An 18,643-nucleotide genomic window follows, 5' to 3' on the forward strand; every position below is an offset into this window, starting at 1 on the left:
CATGAGCTAGTAGCAAAGCTCGTACTTTATACAGGTTTTCACAATTAATGTGTTGTGGTAACAGTAATTTGAACTTTGTTGGGAGACTGGTATTATTTAACTGAACTGTAGTAACTGCAATTTGTACATACCTGGACAGTGCAGAGTAAGGGCTGCCACTATCTATGCATCTCGAGGCCATTAGTCTTATCTGTATATCTAAGCATTTAATAAGGCATCAGGGGTAAAGTTGTTGAAAGAAAAAGGAAGAAAAGTAGTAGCTTCATGGGAAAGCTCAAGTTCTGCTTTTTACAAAGAGATGAATAAATGGATAGATGCTTTTCTTTATGTACTTTTTGTTCTCCTGCTGTAGAGTCTACAAAAATTAATTCCTGTCCTTTATTTTCAGAAAGCTATGTGCACATCTGAAACCTTATTTATGTTACATTACAGGCTGACCTCTGTGTCCCTCGATTGAATGAAGGGGACCAAGTTGTGCTGATCAATGGTCGGGACATTGCAGAACATACCCATGATCAAGTTGTCTTGTTTATTAAAGCTAGCTGTGAGAGACATTCTGGGGAACTTGTACTCCTGGTTCGACCTAATGGTAAGTATTCTATGCAGCACTGAGTATTTTTATAATCTGTTAGTATTTGTTACTAGACAGAACAACCAGGGTGGTCTTTTTAAAACATAAGTCATGTCATGCACTGTCCTGCTCAAAGCACAGTGACTTCTATTCACACTTGGATTAAAATTGAAATCTTGGCCACTTACCTACCACAGTCTTGCTCACTCTATTCTTTGCTGGCTTTTTTTGTTTGTTTTTCCTTCTCCCTAAATCTCCTTGATTTTGATAGGACTTTTACCCTCACTTCCATCAGGTCTCTGCTCAATTGCCATCCCTAGAAAGTCCTCTTCTGACTACCATAGCTAAAATGGCCTCCCACTTCCCTCAGTTACTTGAGTAGTGGTAGGTATGCAGCAAACACATGTTACATAGATGAGTACATTTTGAACCACTTATAGAAAACTCTGTAACAAGCTGTAATTAAAGCTTTTTTTTTTTAATTTTTATTTATTTATTTGACACAGAGGTCACAAGTAGGCAGAGAGGCAGGAGAGAGAGAGAGAGAGGAAACAGGCTCCCCGCTGAGCAGAGAGCCAGATGCAGGGCTCAATCCCAGGACCCTAGCTAGGATCATGACCTGAGCCGAAGGCAGAGGCCTTAACCCACTGAGCAACCCAGGTGCCCCTGTAGTTAAAGCATTTTAAAAATCCTATCTTTGGGGGCGCCTGGATGGCTCAGTCGTTAAGTGTCTGTCTTCAGCTCAGGTCATGATCCCAGGTTCCTGGGATCGAGCCCAGCATTGGGCTCCCTGGTCTGCAGGAGGCCTGCTTCTCCCTCTCCCATTCCCCTTGCTTGTGTTTACTCTCTGGCTGTCTCTTTCTCTGTCAAATAAATAAAATCTTAGATAGATAGATAAACTGATAATAATTTAAAATAAAAATAAATTTGGGGGGCACCTGGGTGGCTCAGTGGGTTAAAGCCTCTGCCTTCGGCTCAGGTCATGATCCCAGGGTCCTGGGATCCGAGCCCCGCATCGGGCTCTCTGCTCAGCAGGGAGCGTGCTTCCTCCTCTCTCTCTGCCTGCCTCTCTGCCTACTTGTGATCTCTATCTGTCAAATAAATAAAATCTTTTAAAAATAAATAGATAAATTTGGAAAACTCAATCAATAAATAAAAATCCTGTCTTTGTTGGCAGTAGACAATGCCAGTAGCCTAATCATGTCATCTCTTATCTGGACAGCCACCTTGTTAATTCAGAGCCAGAGTTCCAGGTTTGTAGAAGCTTTAATACCATGCACTCTAGCTCTTTTGCTGATTGCTTGAGTTTCCTCTACAACAGCCTCAAGATCATCCTGGCAGCAGACAGCACTCAGTGACTCCTAAAGCAGGTCACTTTCCCTGGGTACCCTGAACATATAATTGAACTAAAAATTCACCTTCTTTCAGTCTCTTTGTTCCTAATTCTGTCCCTCTGTACTAATCAGAATACGTTAAATCCCCCTTTCTCCAGTTTAACAATCCCACGTCCTTCAGTGTTCACAGGGCATTGTTTCAAGTTTCCATAACCCTTTATCAGTCCCCTCAGAGAAGAGTTCTTACATGCCTATATCCCAGCACTAGACACATTCTTCTAGTTTTGTTTTGAACAGTTTGCCAGTAATCATAGTTTCAGCCATAAGAGTAATTATTGGTTAATACCTTGCTACCAGTTGTTGAGTATATCCCATAAGGACGTAAAATGTAGTTAAAGTCAACCCATTCCCTACCCCACCACACTCAACCCTGCGAAGTTTTCCAGGAGAGTTCATTTTAAAAAGAAAAATACAGAACTCATTTCGTCTCTTGGGCACAAACAGGCATTTTCATTTTATGTTCTCTACTTTGTGTTTTTCTGCATTCATGGTCTGGAATTGGCTTTCTGAGAAAATTCAAAGGACTTCAACAGAACATTCTATTTTGACTTTTCAAGAACTCCTTTATTTAGTCCTGATATTTAGGTGATGCATTATTAGGCATTTTCTGTCACATAATGCAACTTAAATTTTATACTAAGGATAATATTCTCTAAATTTTGTTTGTTCCATTTTCTTTTGATAACAGATCCTAAAGAACTTAATGCTAAGTTTTACACCTGGACTATTTTGTATATTCTCATTTAATCTATATAGCCATCTAATGAGATAGATATATTATCCCCATTTTATAGTTGAAGTCACTTTAGCACCAAGACATTCAGTTATCAGCTCACAAATTAATGATTTACACAGAACCAGAATATGAACAAAATTCCGTATAATGGAAAAGGCATGTCTTTTTGCAGTTCCAAATCACTTTATTTATACTTTAAATTACGAGTGGAAACCACCTAGGGCTTTTCTTGCAAAAGATCTTTCTGTTGTTTGTTGTCAAAATCTGGACTGTGGGGGGCGCCTGGGTGGCACAGCTGGTTAAGTATCTAACTCGATTTCCGCTCAGGTCATGATCCCAGGGCTGTGAGATGGATATAGCTTTGTGTGGGGTTCAGTGCTGGGGGTGGAGCATGCTTAAGATTCTTGCGCATGCACTCTCTCTCACCCTCCCCCACTTCCGTGTGTGCGTGCTTTCTCTAAAAAAGAAAATATCTGGGGCGCCTAGATGGCTCAGTGGGTTAAAGCCCTTGCCTTCAGCTCAGGTCATGATCCCAGGCTCCTGGGATGGAGCCCTGCATGGGGCTCTCTGCTCAGCATGGAGCCTGCTTCCTCCTCTCTCTGCCTGCCTCTCTGCCTACTTGTGATCTCTGTCAAATAAATAAATAAAAAAGAAAAAGAAAAAAGAAAATATCTGGACTGGGACCTGTATTTTCTTTTAGTTTGAGTCTGTCATGTCCCTTTTTATTTAAAACAACATATAATCAGACTTTAAAACTGTATTTACAAAAAGTATCAAAAAACCAGACAGCTTGTTTTTCTGGGTTTTTTCCCCTTTAAATCTCCTTCTTAGACAAAATGCAATCATACTTTTTTTTTTCTTTTCATTCTTCTTTTCAGAAGTTTATTCTTCTCAAAAGTGCATGCATCTGAACAGGAAACAGATTTCTTAAGCATGGGCAAAAGAGCCTCGTAGCTTGGTTCTACTCTGGCTGTCTTTCAGCTTTTGCCCTTAAATCTGTGGGGATCAGGATTTTGTGGGACCAAGAGGGCATGCCAAGCCATCACTTGTGACCACTCCTGCTTTTCTAGACCACCTCATTTCGACCCTCAGTTCTCTGTCCAGATAGCTCCGATCCCACTTCTTGGGCCTATGTGGCTGTTTCCTCTAGGTCCATTATTCCAGGGGTGGATCACACGGTGTATATACCCCAAGGCCAGCAGGGTAGCTAAGAGGCAGCAGTTTTCAGACGAGCGGAGAACAAGCTTACATAGGGCTGGTAAGTTCGCACATATTTTCATTCGCTCCCATGTTAAAGAATGGAGTTCAGTGTGGGAAAAGAAGTAAGGCAGACTACAGGCCAAGAGTCTGTCATCTGGCTCTCTTTATACTACCATGATCATGGATTCTGGCCTCCCAGGTTTTGTAGATGTGTCGAAGAAAGATAAAAGAACAGGTTTTGTTTAGCACTCTATTCAAGTTATTTGTGTCTTTTCATATCTGGATGTATGGTATATACCTGTTTCTACTTTTATTCTAGGTCCAAAATTTAAGGGCAGGTCTGTTCTGAGCTGCTTCTTGGCAGCTCCTCTTTTTCTAATTGTCTCTTCAAGTTACAGACATTTTCAGCAATATGGCCAATGACATTTCTTTTCCCTAAAGGTGTACAGCAAAGCTCAACTTCACAGCCACTTTGTCCCTTACACAGTGACACCAGACTCTGATCTGATGAATTCTTTTTCCTGACACAGATGAAAGAACACATCTAGTAAATTCTTTTTGCCAGTTGATTAAGATTCCCATGTGGCTTTTTTGTTTCTGTTTTTGTTTTTTTTAGCTGTATATGATGTAGTGGAAGAAAAGCTGGAAAATGAGCCAGACTTCCAGTACATTCCTGAGAAAGCCCCAATAGATAGTGTCCATCAGGATGACCATTCCCTGCGGGAGTCAATGATACAGCTAGCTGAGGGGCTCATCACTGGAACAGTCCTGACACAATTTGATGTAAGTAATATTGTATGGAAGGGATGTTGGGCCGTATTTTCTAATTAATTTCATGGTCTCTTAACTGCCTAATCTTTTGTTTATAATTTATAAACTAAAATGGTATTCTGTGATATATTTGACATAAAAACATGTTCTAAAATACATAGTTTTAAACATTGCTCCCAAAATACTAATTGTAGTTACATAAATATCTATTTAAAAGAGAGGAATAAGGAGATTTTATGCATGTCATCAAACTAAAATTTTTTCTGTGATTCAATAGCTATTTTTATGAAAGGTAGCAGATGAAGATAGGCTATGGTAGAGCTAAAAATCCTGAGTTAAAAGAAAATAACTTTTGTACCTCATCATATTTCATCCTTCTCTAATTTTTGTGTCTAGTTTGTCATCATTAATATTTGTTGCTCTAAAGTATGTGTTATTGGTAAGTGACTATAAAACATTGGTGACTGTAAATCATTTAGGACCTGTCAGTTTTTCTTTTAAGAATTTCTTCATTCCAGGCGCCAGGCTGCTCAGTTGGTTAAGCATCTGCCTTCTGCTCAGGTCATGAACCCCCAGTCTGAGATCGAGTCCAAGTCGACTTGGGCTCTGCTCAGCGGGGAGCCTGCTTCTCCCTCTGCCGCTCCCCCTGCTTGTGCCCTTTCTCTCTAACAAATAAATAAAATCTTTAAAAAGAAAAAAAAAGAAGTTCTTGGTTCATATACTATGTAAACCTCTCCAAATTAAATGAGACCTAAATGTTCTCTGCAGATTTGCTATTCATAACTTCAGGTACTTTTCTGTAAGCAAAATTGTTTTCAATTGTTTTATCATTTTAAAAAATACAGTATATAATTCACGTCAGAAATTGTGCAGAATTCAGCCTCGCAAATTTGGTTCAGTTCCCTACTAGCCTAAGGTACATCATTGTATGGATGAGGTATCCTAAGGAAAAAACAATGCTTGTTGTTAGCATAGAAATAATCCTGAAAAACAAAACAGAATCTCTTAATGGTTTGCTGGACTCAACCTTATGTGCCCCCCCCCCCTTCTTTTCCCCCCCAGCAACTATATCGGAAAAAACCTGGAATGACAATGTCTTGTGCCAAATTACCTCAAAATATTTCCAAAAATAGATACAGAGATATTTCGCCTTGTAAGTACCTACTATCTCTATTTGTTAAGGTTAATCTTTTTAGCATAACTTTATCAAAACATTCTTTCTTTTCAATTTTTTTCAGATGATGCTACACGGGTCATTTTAAAGGGTAATGAAGACTATATCAATGCAAATTATATAAATGTAAGTTTATTTTTATTATACCTTTGTCATTGGGAGTAGGAGGGACTACTGTAAACTTTGAGGTTCCTTTTAACCTTGAGAGAATATTAACACTTTCAGATACTTAAAAATAGTATAAAATTAATGTTAAAAAAATAGTTTGGTACTGGCATATTGGCATATGCTTCGAGCAGTGGAATAGAATAGTCCAGAAATAGGCTGAAATAATTGCTAGACTTTTGTTTATGGTGGAGATGGTCTTTTAAATCATTGAAGATAAAAATAGATTATCTAGTGAATGGATTGAGTAATATATCTAGATGTAATCTAGACTATATCATTATAAGGAGGTTTTCCTTCCCTTCTAGTGGGATAAAAGGATTACTAACTTCTTAACTCTGCAATGTAGAAAATTTCAAACATACAAAAGTAGGAGAAAAGTACAGTGAACCTTCATATATATATCACTCAGTTCAACAATTGTCAACTGTTCATACCCCTACACATCCAGATTGTTTTGAAACAGATCCAAGTTTCATATCATTTATCTATAAAGACTTCACCTACTCACTCTTGATGTAACAGATTTTAGATATATCAAAATATAAATGTTAAAAAATGGAATCATATAAGTACTTGGAGGAAATCTATGAGAATGGCTTAAAATCTCAGAAAGGGAAAGACTTGTAAGTTTCAACTCTTGTCTAAACTCAAAAAAAGAAAAATGCAAATCAAAATTGGAAGGAATTTCTATTTTTCACCTCTTAGACTTGAAATATCAAAGAGTGTAACAATATCATTTACAAGTCCATCTCCTTTATCTGAAATCTTGGGGTCAAATATACTTTAGGATTCAGAATTTTTTTAAATTTTTTTTTAAAAGATTATTCAGAGGCTGTACCATAACCTGTAATAAGTAACGTCCCTAGCAGACTATGAGACATTAACCTGTAATCGGTGTATTGAAACTCAATAGGAAACTGTTGATACTCCATAAAAATTATAAGTAGCCTTAGATTAGTCAGATACTGCTGTCAGATGAGTCCAGATTAGGTCAGGTGTACCCAAAAAAGGCCAAACTTACACTTCAGAGTACAGGGAGTTTCAGAATTGTGGATGAGGGATTATCAGTATATTGAGGAGACTTAATATAGGGAATAAGCATTCCTCATACATTGTTGGTGGAAGTATAAATAGGTACAGCCTCTTCAGAGAGGTAACTAACAAAAATGTTAAGTTTACAGAAATATTCAGTGCAGCTTTGTTTATGGTAGCAAATAGATTACCAGCAACTTAAGCGTTCATTAAATAAATTATGGTATACGCAGAGCCATTAAAAAATAAAATTTTAGGGGCACCTGGGTGGCTCAGTGGGTTAAGCCTCTGCCTTCGGCTCAGGTCATGATCTCAGGGTCCTGGGATCGAGCCCCACATCGGGCTCTCTGCTCAGCAGAGAGCCTGCTTCCCCCTCTCTCTCTGCCTGCCTCTCTACCTACTTGTGATCTCTGTCTGTCAAATAAATAAATAAATAAATAAATAATAAAATAAAAATAAAATTTATGTACTTTAAAATAAAATTAAAAATAAAATTTTAAAATAAATTTAAAATATTTAAAAATAAAATTTTATGGGGGTACCTGGGTGGCTCAGTGGGTTAAATTCTCTGCCTTCAGCTCAGGTCATGATCCCAGGGTCCTGGGATCGAGCCCCACATCCGGCTCTCCGCTTGGTGGGGAGTCTGCTTCCCCCTCTCTCTCTCTCTGCCTGCCTCTCTGCCTACTTGTGATATCTCTCTCTGTCAAATAAATAATAAAATCTTAAAAAAATAAAACAAAATAAAATTTTATGTACTAATCTGATATCTCAAAGATAAGGCATAAAAAGAGAAACAAGGTGCAGAACAACATTATAAGCTACTTTTTATGTTTTACAGAAGACAGTTTTGCATCTACATTTGTGTGCTATATATAGAATATCTCTGAAAGGAAATACTAGAAATTAGAAAAAAAAGGATTGCTTTCCTGGGTGTGAACTGGAGGCTGGGAATAGGAAGGAAGACCTTTTTCCCTGTTCACTCTTTAATATTCGTCTAGTGCCATGGTGCATGTGTCATCTTTTCTTCTTTATTCATTAAGTCTCAAAATGTAGTAGGATGATGACTCATCTTACCCAAATACTCATAATCTTACTCTTCCTGATAATAATGAATTTAAAATATTCTTACGAGGGGCGCCTGGGTGGCTCAGAGGGTTGAGGCCTCTGCCTTCGGCTCGGGTCATGATCCCAGGATCCTGGGATCGAGCCCCATGTCGGGCTCTCTGCTCAGTGGGAAGCCTGCCTCCTCCTCTCTCTCTCTCTCTCTCTCTCTCTCTCTGCCTGCTTGTGATCTTTGTCTGTCAAATAAATAAAATCTTAAAAAATATATATATATTCTTATGATCTTTTTATATATTATATATATGTTACATATATATATGTAAAATCTGAACTAAAACAAATGGCAGAAATTTTGCTCCTTGCAAATTTTACCAATAAGGTGTTTAGAAACAAGTATTTTTATTTCTATACCAAGTCTCTGCCTCTAAAAGATGGTTTTCTTTTTTTCTTAAGATTTTATTTATTTATTTGACAGAGAAATCACAAGTAGGCAGAGAGGCAGGCAGAGAGAGGAGAGGGGGAAGCAGGCTCTTCGCCGAGCAGAGAGCCCGATGTAGGGCTCGATCCCAGGACCCTGGGATCATGACTTGAGCCATAGGCAGAGGCTTTAACCCACTGAGCCACCCAGGCACCCTAAAAGAGGGTTTTCTATAAAACTGCTCTTAAACCTCTAGGAGTGCTTTGGAAAAAAAAAAAAGATAAATATGTATAATACTGAGAAATTTCTTCTACAGATAAATTATTAATAAAGATAGTGGGGGTTTTGTTCTTTTTCAAATTTAATTTAAATTCTAGTTAACATGTATAATATTGGTTTCAGCAGTAGAATTTAGTGATTCATCACTTACGTGCAGCACACAGTGCTCATCGTAACAAGAGCCCTCCTTAATACCCATCACTCATTTAGCCCCTCCCCCCACCTCCCTCCATCAACCCTCTGTTCTCTATCATTAAGAGTCTCTTATGGTTTGTTTCCCTCTTTTGTCTTTTTAGGTAAAGGCTTATTTTACTGACTTTGCAGTTTATTGAGATTAGTTATATTCAGTTATTCTTTGGTGGATGACTTTCATATACTTGATCAAGGCAAAAAGTAATAATGAAAACACTTGAGTTTCGTGTCCTTTGCTTTTTTAGATGGAAATCCCTTCTTCTAGCATTATAAATCAGTATATTGCTTGTCAAGGGCCATTACCACACACCTGTACAGATTTTTGGCAGATGACTTGGGAACAAGGCTCCTCTATGGTTGTAATGTTGACCACACAAGTTGAACGTGGCAGAGTAAGTCATACTTAAATCTTACACATTGCTTGGGCTTTTTTTTCTTTTCTTTCCTTCCTTTTTTTTTTTTTTTTGCTTGGAGTTTTTTTTCAACTTACAGTGCATATATGGTCAAAATATTCACATTGATTTAGTCTTTTTTGTAACCTTTAAACTTTCTTGTGGTATTATTAAAATCATAGTGACTAACACATAATGATTGTGATATATAAGTGTTAGCCACTATTACTATCCGTTATCCAAATGAATTAGTAGTATTTGATAAGGGATTTGTATGTAAATATATAAAGAACTCCTACAGCTTAGCAATGAAATGATAAATACCCAATTTAATTACTGGCCAAACATTCTGAGTAGATGTCTCTAAAAAGAAGGTATTTATTTATTCATTTATTCATTTGCTCATTCATTTATTTAAGAAGATATTTAAATGTCCAGTAATGTCATGAAAGATGCTCAGCATCATTAGTCACCAGGGAAATACAAAATCAAAACCACAAAGAGAGGGACACTTGGGTGGCTCAGTCAGTTAAGCATCTGTCTGCCTTTGGCTCAGGTCATGATCCCAGAATCTGGGATCTAGTCCTGCGTCTGGCTCCTTGCTCAGCAGGGAGCGTGCTTCTCCCTCCTCCTGCTTGTGCTGGGGCTTTCTGTCTCTGTGACAAATAAATAAAATCTTAAAAACACACACACACAGGGGCGCCTGAGTGGCTCAGTGGGTTAAGCCGCTGCCTTCGGCTCAGGTCATGATCCCAGGTCCTGGGTTCGAGCCCCACATCGGGCTTTCTGCTCGGCAGGGAGCCTGCTTCCTCCTCTCTCTCTGCCTGCCTCTCTGCTTACTTGTGATTTCTGTCAAATAAATAAATAAAATCTTAAAAAAAAAAAAAAACACACACACACACACACAAAGAGGTCACGCTTCCTATCCAGTAGGATGGCTAAAATAAAAATGATAGATAATATGGATATTGGGGAGGGTATGTGCTATGGTGAGTGCTATGAAGTGTGTAAGCCTGATGATTCACAGACCTGCACCCCTGGGGCTAATAATACATTATATGTTAATTTAAAAAAAAAAAAGAAAAGGAGCACTCGCCTTACAAAAAAAATGTTTTAGAGGTGGTTTAAAAATAAGTAACAATTTAAGTAAAAAAAAAAAAAAAGGTAATACTAAGTGTTTTCAGTGATGTGGAGAAAATGGAACCTCCTATACTGCTGGTAGATTTGTAAAATGATGCAGCCACTTTGGAAAATAGTGTCATTTCCTCAAAAGGTTAAACTATGGAGTTAATAACTTAGTAGTTTCACTCCTTGATATACCCAGGAGAAATGAAAACATATGTCTACACAAAAACTTGTATATAGACGTTCATAGCAGCATTATTCATAATCGCCAAAGGTGGAAACAACCCAAATATAACAAATAAAATGTGACGTAATCACATAGTTGTATATCATTTGACAGTAAAAGAAATGAAGAAATGGTACATGCTACAACATGGGTGAACCTTAGAGAACATTTTTGCTAAGTGAACAAAGGCAGTCACCAAAGACCACACACTATGTGATTCCATTATCTGAAATGTCCAGGTTAGACAAATTCATAGAGGACAGAAAACAGATTAATACTTGCGTAGGTCCAGAGTGAAAGAAGGGGTTGGGATAGAGGAACACACAGTGAATGTTAATGGGTATGGGACTTATTTGGGGAGTGAAAAAGTGTTCTAAAAGTGCCTGTGCTGAAGGTTGCACAGTTCTAAAAACAGTTGAATTGTGTGCTTTAAGTGAGAAAATTATATGTTATTTGAACTGTATGACAGTAAAACTTTTTTTTTAAATATCCTAATTATGGAAATAAATAGATAGGCATTTTAATTAGAAATTCTTTCTCATTTTTACTTAAATCTAAAAATAATCAGATTTAGTTCATTATTTTGCCACTCACATAGTAGTAGATGATTCAGGCAGGCATTAATCAAGAATGATAAAACATTGGGTGAAAATTTGTAATTAACAGGATATATGCAGTCTCAACATATATCCAAGCAGATTATTACTAAAAAGAGAAAAAATGAGAAATTTTAATAGTTGGCAGATCTAGGTGCAGGATATATGAGGGTTCATCAAATTATTCTTATAACTTTTCTGTAGGCTTGAAAGTTTTTAAAAACTAAAGCATTTTAAAATTGGAGAACCTAAATTATATATTTTTCTTAAATCTATTGATGTCAGGTAAAGTGTCACCAGTATTGGCCAGAACCCACTGAAAGTTCATCCTATGGATGCTATCAAGTCACCTGCCACTCAGAAGAAGGAAACACAGCATATATCTTCAGGAAGATGACGCTATTTAACCAAGAGGTAGGAAGGCAGGATATCCACTCAGTGGAACGGTTATGTTCAAGGTAAAAACTTTGAAAGCTGAAGATGTTTTGAGTCCTGGTTACTAGGAAATAATATTTAAAATTACTGAATTTGCTTCATTAGAATGCTTTGGAATCTTACAAGGTATATTCTACTATATTAAATGTATTTTCAATTTCTCCAGGTAAATATGGCCAGTAAAAAAAAGTCTAGTAAATAATACTTATTACTCTTCTTATTTTGCCTATTCATAGAAACTATGCCAGGGTTTTGTTTGATTTCTTCCTGCTAGTAATATCAATAAAGTATTTGAGTACGTCTGTGGAAATACAAAGAATAATTGAGCGTTATCAAATTATTGTCCTTTTTGTAAAAGGATAAAGGAGTGCAATCTCACAGTCTCCCAGTATTAAGAAGGAAATGATTGTAGGCACGATCCTCTGACAGCAGATTATAGCTTCGTAATTGCTAGTTTCTACTGCCACCTGAGTCACTCTTCTTTGGCTTCCAAATCCAGAGCCAGAAATGGAAACTGATTAGTAAATGATGGCTTAGTAACTCAGTTGGAAGATGAGTGAAGAGCATGGTATGTTGCCAGTCTTGTCAGGCTGTTAAAGATAGTACATTCCACTTTCACTGCTTGCAGCTAGATATTCCCCTGTAGCCACCTTTGGTTTTGAAGGGGGTTAGAAGAAGAAAAAGTAATTGCTAAAGAAGAGCAAATAGCACACACTTTGAATACCCATGCCTGTCCCATCTGTGGTTAGCCTTTGGAAATGAAAGCTTCATATTCCCCTCCCCATCCCACTCCACTTCCCTGAGTATGAATAAAGGAGCCCAGCAAGACAGAGCTTTACTGACCCAAAGGGAAAGAATCAGAAGTTGTGGAGATTTATAATAAAGGAATCTGGCATTGAATAAAGCAAAGTTACAAGAAATAAAAAATTAAATTTTCGAAGTCTTAAGAACTAGAGATTCCATCAGAATGGATTTAGGGTTTGTGTAGCTAGCTCATGGTCCAGTGTAACAAGATAAGTTAATAAGATATTTCTTCATTTTCCCAAATGGGTATCAAAGGCTGTATGTTGGCCCTACAAAATAATATTTATATCTTCAGTGTAATTTCTTTATGCTCCACCAATAGGTTACCCATGGCAGTTTATAAACTTATAGTGGCTTTTCTTTGCAAACGCTAAGTACTTTGCAAACTATGACAAGACACAAATTAGTTTTTAAAGTTTGAGACAAATACAATTGGGAAAATACATTTATTTACATACCAAATACATAGATACGTGGATGGATGGACAGACAGACATACCCCAGAACATAATAAATATCCATTTAACATTACCCAGTCTTACAATTATTAATACCATTAATTTCTTTTGTTAACAGTAATAATCAAAGGCAGTCTGTATTAGATACCTTCAATGCATTACACAGGATTCTGAAAAATTAGTTATCAAGTTATACTGAGTCTCTTTAGGAATTCATTCATTAGTCCTTTTCTTAATTACCTTGTACTTTACTGGTCTTTTTTGGAAGCCTCCTTCAATATAAATGACAGTAACCAGATTTCTTAGTGTTGAATGACCATAGCTACCAGTTTTTGAGAATATGGTTCCAAACAGCTGATTGGGTGAGTTAGAGGTCTTCTCATAGAATCCTTTCAACATAACACTATCCCTGTGATGTATAGATGTTATTTTGTTTCTCAGTTGAAGAAAATAAGGCTCTGAAATATTAAGTGCCTTAACCAGCAGAGTCAATATTTAAACCAAGATGTATACATTCAGTAATACCTTTCTCTATTTTACTGATTCTTGGCTTCCAAAAAATAATTAAGCCTTGATTTGACTTTGTGTTTTTGTGGTCTCCAGTTTTTAATCTACATTTATTTTGAGATTTTATTTTCTTAATCTTCATTATTTCAGGTGCTTTTTAGAATTAGCCCAACTTCGCTTGTTAAAAAAAATTTTCCCTGCAATTTTTGCTCACCTAACACTTTTTTAGTTTTCTTTAAACATTTCTCTGTATCTTAACTTGTTTTTGCCTATTTATTTGCTTCTCATCTGAAAAATACAAATGCAGAAATTGAGTTGTAAGAAGAGTAGTGACACAAAGAGTAGCTGTCAATTAATAGACACAACTGTTTCTGTAAAATAGTTTCTTTTTCATTGAAATTTTGGGTTTTATTGAAGTTATACATTACTTTTTAGGGAGGTACTGGGAATAGTTTCTTTTGCTTTTCTTCTAAAATTAAAAAGACACGAATATTTATATTTTAAAGATAATTCGTAAGTTAAGGTGCATAATTTTTCATTTACACTTAGAAAAATGAGAGTCGTCAACTCACTCAGATTCAGTACATAGCCTGGCCTGACCATGGAGTTCCTGATGATTCAAGTGACTTTCTGGATTTCGTTTGTCATGTACGAAATAAGAGGGCTGGCAAGGAAGAACCTATTATTGTTCATTGCAGGTATGCTGTTTTCTTTTTTATGATTGAATAGTTGACCTGGTAAGTCACTTTTAAAAGGGAATGGGTATTTTATTTTGCCCTTAACTTGTGATCCTCACTGTGGTAATTAGAGGGAACCCAAAGCTATGATCTGAAACTAGAAGGCTAAGGGTATGTTCCAACATGTGATTGTCAGAATCTTTATCATAAAAAGTAAAAATAATACTTCATTGACTGATTCTTAGAAGCTTTTCTTTTTCATAGTTTAACATCTCAGACACTGGGTGTCTTACAATGGATGGTAGCTTAGATTTGATGAAGTCCAATATTTTAGGCATTCAGTTGCAGCCTAAGGTTTAGATTTCCTCCTCACAGTGTACTACTACAACCCACGCTGTGGCCCATCCCAGGACATTTGTTAAGTCCTCTCCTCTCTCTCGGACTGGCCACTCCCAAGAGCTCCAGGTGAACAGCGTAGGCTGTCCTTTCTTCCTTTCATACTCTACCTTCTAAACAGCTAGATACAGTGACTCCAGCCTTCACTCCTATAATCCAGATTGGAAAACTGAAATTATCCTTATTCTAGCCACTTCTGTTATTAGAGTGATTTATTCAGAAGCTGTATTGATGCCTCTGAAGAAATAAAGTTATCTCCTCATCCTTAAACTTCCCAGCACTTTTTAACAGCAGACTTTCAAATCATCAAAACAGATTGTAGACCAAATATCTGAGAGGTAGGGGCGCCTGGGTGACTCAGTGGGTTAAGCCTCTGCCTTTGGCTCTGGTCAAGATCTCAGGGTCCTGGGATTGATCCCGACATCGGGCTCTCTGCTCAGTAGGGAGCCTGCTTCCCCCTCCCCCTCTGCCTGCCTCTCTGCCTATTTGTGATCTCTCTCTCTCTCTCTCTCAAATAAATAAATAAATAAATAAAATCTTTAAAAAAGAAAAATGTCTGAGAGGCAACAAGGCAGGATTGATTAACACATTTGGCCATTTATTATTCTAAGTTCCCAACAGCTACTATAGCTATTTTGTTCACAGAGAATACTTCAAAAAGTTGTTCTTGACTATCCCATTATAAAATTTACTAAAAATTAGATTTGCTTTTAAAAACTGATTTGAGTGTGGAAAATACTGTCTTTTGTACATTTGTTAATGATTTATTATTGTAATTTTATTATTTTGCTTTTTTTTTAAATTTTGCATATTTTTCAAGAGGAGAGAGAAAGCACAAGCAAGGGGAGCAGCAGGCAGAGGGAGAAGTGGGCTCCCTTCTGAGCAAGGACCCTGGGATCATGCCCTGAGCCAAAGGCAGAGGCTTAACCAACTGCGCCACCCAAGCGTCCTGAATTTTATTTTTTTTAAGATTTTCTTTATTTGAGAGAGAGAGTGCAAGCAGGGGGAGGGGCAGAGGGACAAGCAGAATCCCCACAGAGTGGGATGCCCGATGTGGTGATCCATCCAAGGACCCTGAGATCATAACCAGAGCCAAAGTCAGCCACTTATGACTGAGCCACCCAGGTGCCCTGTTATTTTGCATTTTAAAGAGAGGCTGCTCCAGTAAGCGTATATACCTTGTTTAGATTTTAAAAACTGAAGCTAATTTTACAGTAACATTTTTACAACTAAAGTGGGGAAGGGGTAGATACAAACCATTTAATCTGTATTAAGTATGAAATGTGTTTCAATTTCACAAAGTATTTTTTAGTTGGCTTTCTACTTTTATAGTATAAAACTTTTAATTAAAATCATATTATTAGGGGGAGGGAGTCAAGATGGCGGAGAAGTAGCAGGCTGAGACTACTTCAGGTAGCAGGAGATCAGCTAGATAGCTTATCTGAAGATTGCAAACACCTACAAATCCAACGGGAGATCGAAGAGAAGAAGAACAGCAATTCTAGAAACAGAAAATCAGCCACTTTCTGAAAGGTAGGACTGGTGGAGAAATGAATCCAAAGCGACTGAGAGATAGACCGCGGGGGGAGAGGCCGGCTCCCGGCAAGCAGCGGAGCAACGGAACACAAAATCAGGAGTTTTAGAAGTCTGTTCTGCTGAGGGACATCGCTCCAGAGGCTTAACCGGGGTGAAGCCCACACGGGGTCAGCGTGGCCTCAGGTCCCGCAGGGTCACAGAAGGATCGGGGGTGTCTGAGTGTCACAGAGCTTACAGGTATTAGAACGGGGAAGCCGGCTACAGAGACAGAGCTGAGGAGTGAGCTCACAGCTCCGGGTTACCTTGAACCGGTCGCAGGCTCCGTCAGCTCGGAGCGCGGCCGGAGGCCAGGGTGACAGGAGTAACTGGGCGCTGTTCTCTGAGGGCGCACTGAGGAGTGGGGCCCCGGGCTCTCGGTTCCTCTGGGCCGGAGACTGGGAGGCCGCCATCTTCATTCCCGCCCTCCGGAACTCTACGGAAAGCACTCAGGGAACAAAAGCTCCCGAAAGCAAACCCGAGCGGATTACTCAGCCCGGCCTCTGGTAAGGGCGGTGCAACTCTGCCTGGGGCAAAGACACTTGAGAATCACTACAACAGGCCCCTCCCCCAGAAGATCAACAAGAAACCCAGCCAGGACCAAGTTCACCTACCAAGGAGTGCAGTTTCAATACCAAGGAGAGCAGCGGAATTCCAGAGGAGGAGAAAGCAAAGCATGGAACTCATGGCTTTCTCCCCATGATTCTTTAGCCTTGCAGTTAATTTAATTTTTTTTTCTTTTTCAATTTTTTTTCTCTTCTTATGCTAAATTTTTTTAACTTTCACCCTTTTCTTTTTTAACGTTTTTTAACTAGTTTATCTAATATATATATTTTTTCCCTTTTTATATTTTTTCTTTATTGGTTTTCCTTTTTTAATTGTTTCTTTTTTTTTTTTTTTTTTTTTTTTTCTTTCTTTCTCAACCTCTTTTTATCCCCTTTCTCCCCCCTCACGATTTGGGATCTTTTCTGATTTGGCTAAAGCACATTTTCCTGGGGTTGTTGCCACCCTTTTAGTATTTTACTTGCTCCTTCATATACTCTTATCTGGACAAAATGACAAGGCAGAAAAACTCACCACAAAAAAAAGAACAAGAGGCAGTACCAAAGGCTAGGGACCTAATCAATACAGACATTGGTAATATGTCAGATCTAGAGTTCAGAATGATGATTCTCAAGGTTCTAGCCGGGCTCGAAAAAGGCATGGAAGATATTAGAGAAACCCTCTCTGGAGAGATAAAAGCCCTTTCTGGAGAAATAAAAGAACTAAAATCTAACCAAGTTGAAATAAAAAAAGCTATTAATGAGGTGCAATCAAAAATGGAGGCTCTCACTGCTAGAATAAATGAGGCAGAAGAAAGAATTAGCAATATAGAAGACCAAATGACAGAGAATAAAGAAGCTGAGCAAAAGAGGGACAAACAGCTACTGGACCACGAGGGGAGAATTTGAGAGATAAGTGACACCATAAGACAAAACAACATTAGAATAATTGGGATTCCGCGGGGTGCCTGGGTGGCTCAGTGGGTTAAAGCCTCTGCCTTCGGCTCGGGTCATGGTCCCGGGGTCCTGGGATCGAGCCCCGCATCGGGCCCTCTGCTCAGCAGGGAGCCTGCTTCTTCCTCTCTCTCGGCCTGCTTCTCTGTGATCTCCGTCTGTCAAATAAATAAATAAAATCTTAAAAAAAAAAAAAAGAATAATTGGGATTCCAGAAGAAGAGGAAACAGAGAGGGGAGCAGAAGGTATATTGGAGAGAATTATTGGAGAGAATTTCCCCAATATGGCAAAGGGAACAAGCATCAAAATCCAGGAGGTTCAGAGAACCCCCCCCCCCTCAAAATCAATAAGAATAGGTCCACACCCTGTCACCTAATAGTAAAATTTACAAGTCTTAGTGACAAAGAGAAGGTCCTGAAAGTCGCCCGGGAAAAGAAGTCTGTAACGTACAATGGTAAAAATATTAGATTGGCAGCAGACTTATCCACAGAGACCTGGCAGGCCAGAAAGAGCTGGCATGATATATTCAGAGTACTAAACGTGAAAAACATGCAGCCAAGAATACTATATCCAGCTAGGCTATCACTGAAAATAGAAGGAGAGATAAAAAGCTTCCAGGACAAACAAAAACTAAAAGAATTTGCAAATACCAAACCAGCTCTACAGGAAATATTGAAAGGGGTCCTCTAAGCAAAGAGAGACCCTAAAAGTAGTAGATCATAAAGAAACAGAGACAATATACAATAAGAGTCACCTTACAGGCAATACAATGGCACTAAATTCATATCTCTCAGTACTTACCCTGAATGTTAATGGGCTAAATGCCCCAATCAAAAGACACAGGGTCTCCGAATGGATAAAAAAACAAAACCCACCTATATGTTGCCTACAAGAAACTCATCTTAAACCCAAAGACACCTCCAGATTTAAAGTGAGGGGGTGGAGAACAATTTACCATGCTA

General features: G+C 38.2%; 1 protein-coding gene across 8 annotated transcripts in view; it reads left to right on the forward strand.

Annotated features, from left to right (window-relative positions):
- The window catches only part of PTPN4 (protein tyrosine phosphatase non-receptor type 4), a 220,522-nt gene that overhangs the window by 189,461 nt on the left and 12,418 nt on the right, over positions 1-18,643 (forward strand). For all 8 annotated transcript variants that reach the window (XM_047722598.1, XM_047722596.1, XM_047722597.1 and 5 more), the window contains 7 exons: positions 433-589; positions 4,518-4,684; positions 5,735-5,825; positions 5,911-5,972; positions 9,243-9,389; positions 11,622-11,750; positions 14,090-14,238. In XM_047722598.1, the coding sequence (XP_047578554.1) occupies positions 433-589; positions 4,518-4,684; positions 5,735-5,825; positions 5,911-5,972; positions 9,243-9,389; positions 11,622-11,750; positions 14,090-14,238 (902 nt within the window). The remainder of the gene's footprint in view (positions 1-432; positions 590-4,517; positions 4,685-5,734; positions 5,826-5,910; positions 5,973-9,242; positions 9,390-11,621; positions 11,751-14,089; positions 14,239-18,643) is intronic.

The sequence above is a fragment of the Lutra lutra genome, chromosome 3 (genome assembly GCF_902655055.1).
Source record: "Lutra lutra chromosome 3, mLutLut1.2, whole genome shotgun sequence".
NCBI classification, from domain to species: domain Eukaryota; kingdom Metazoa; phylum Chordata; class Mammalia; order Carnivora; family Mustelidae; genus Lutra; species Lutra lutra.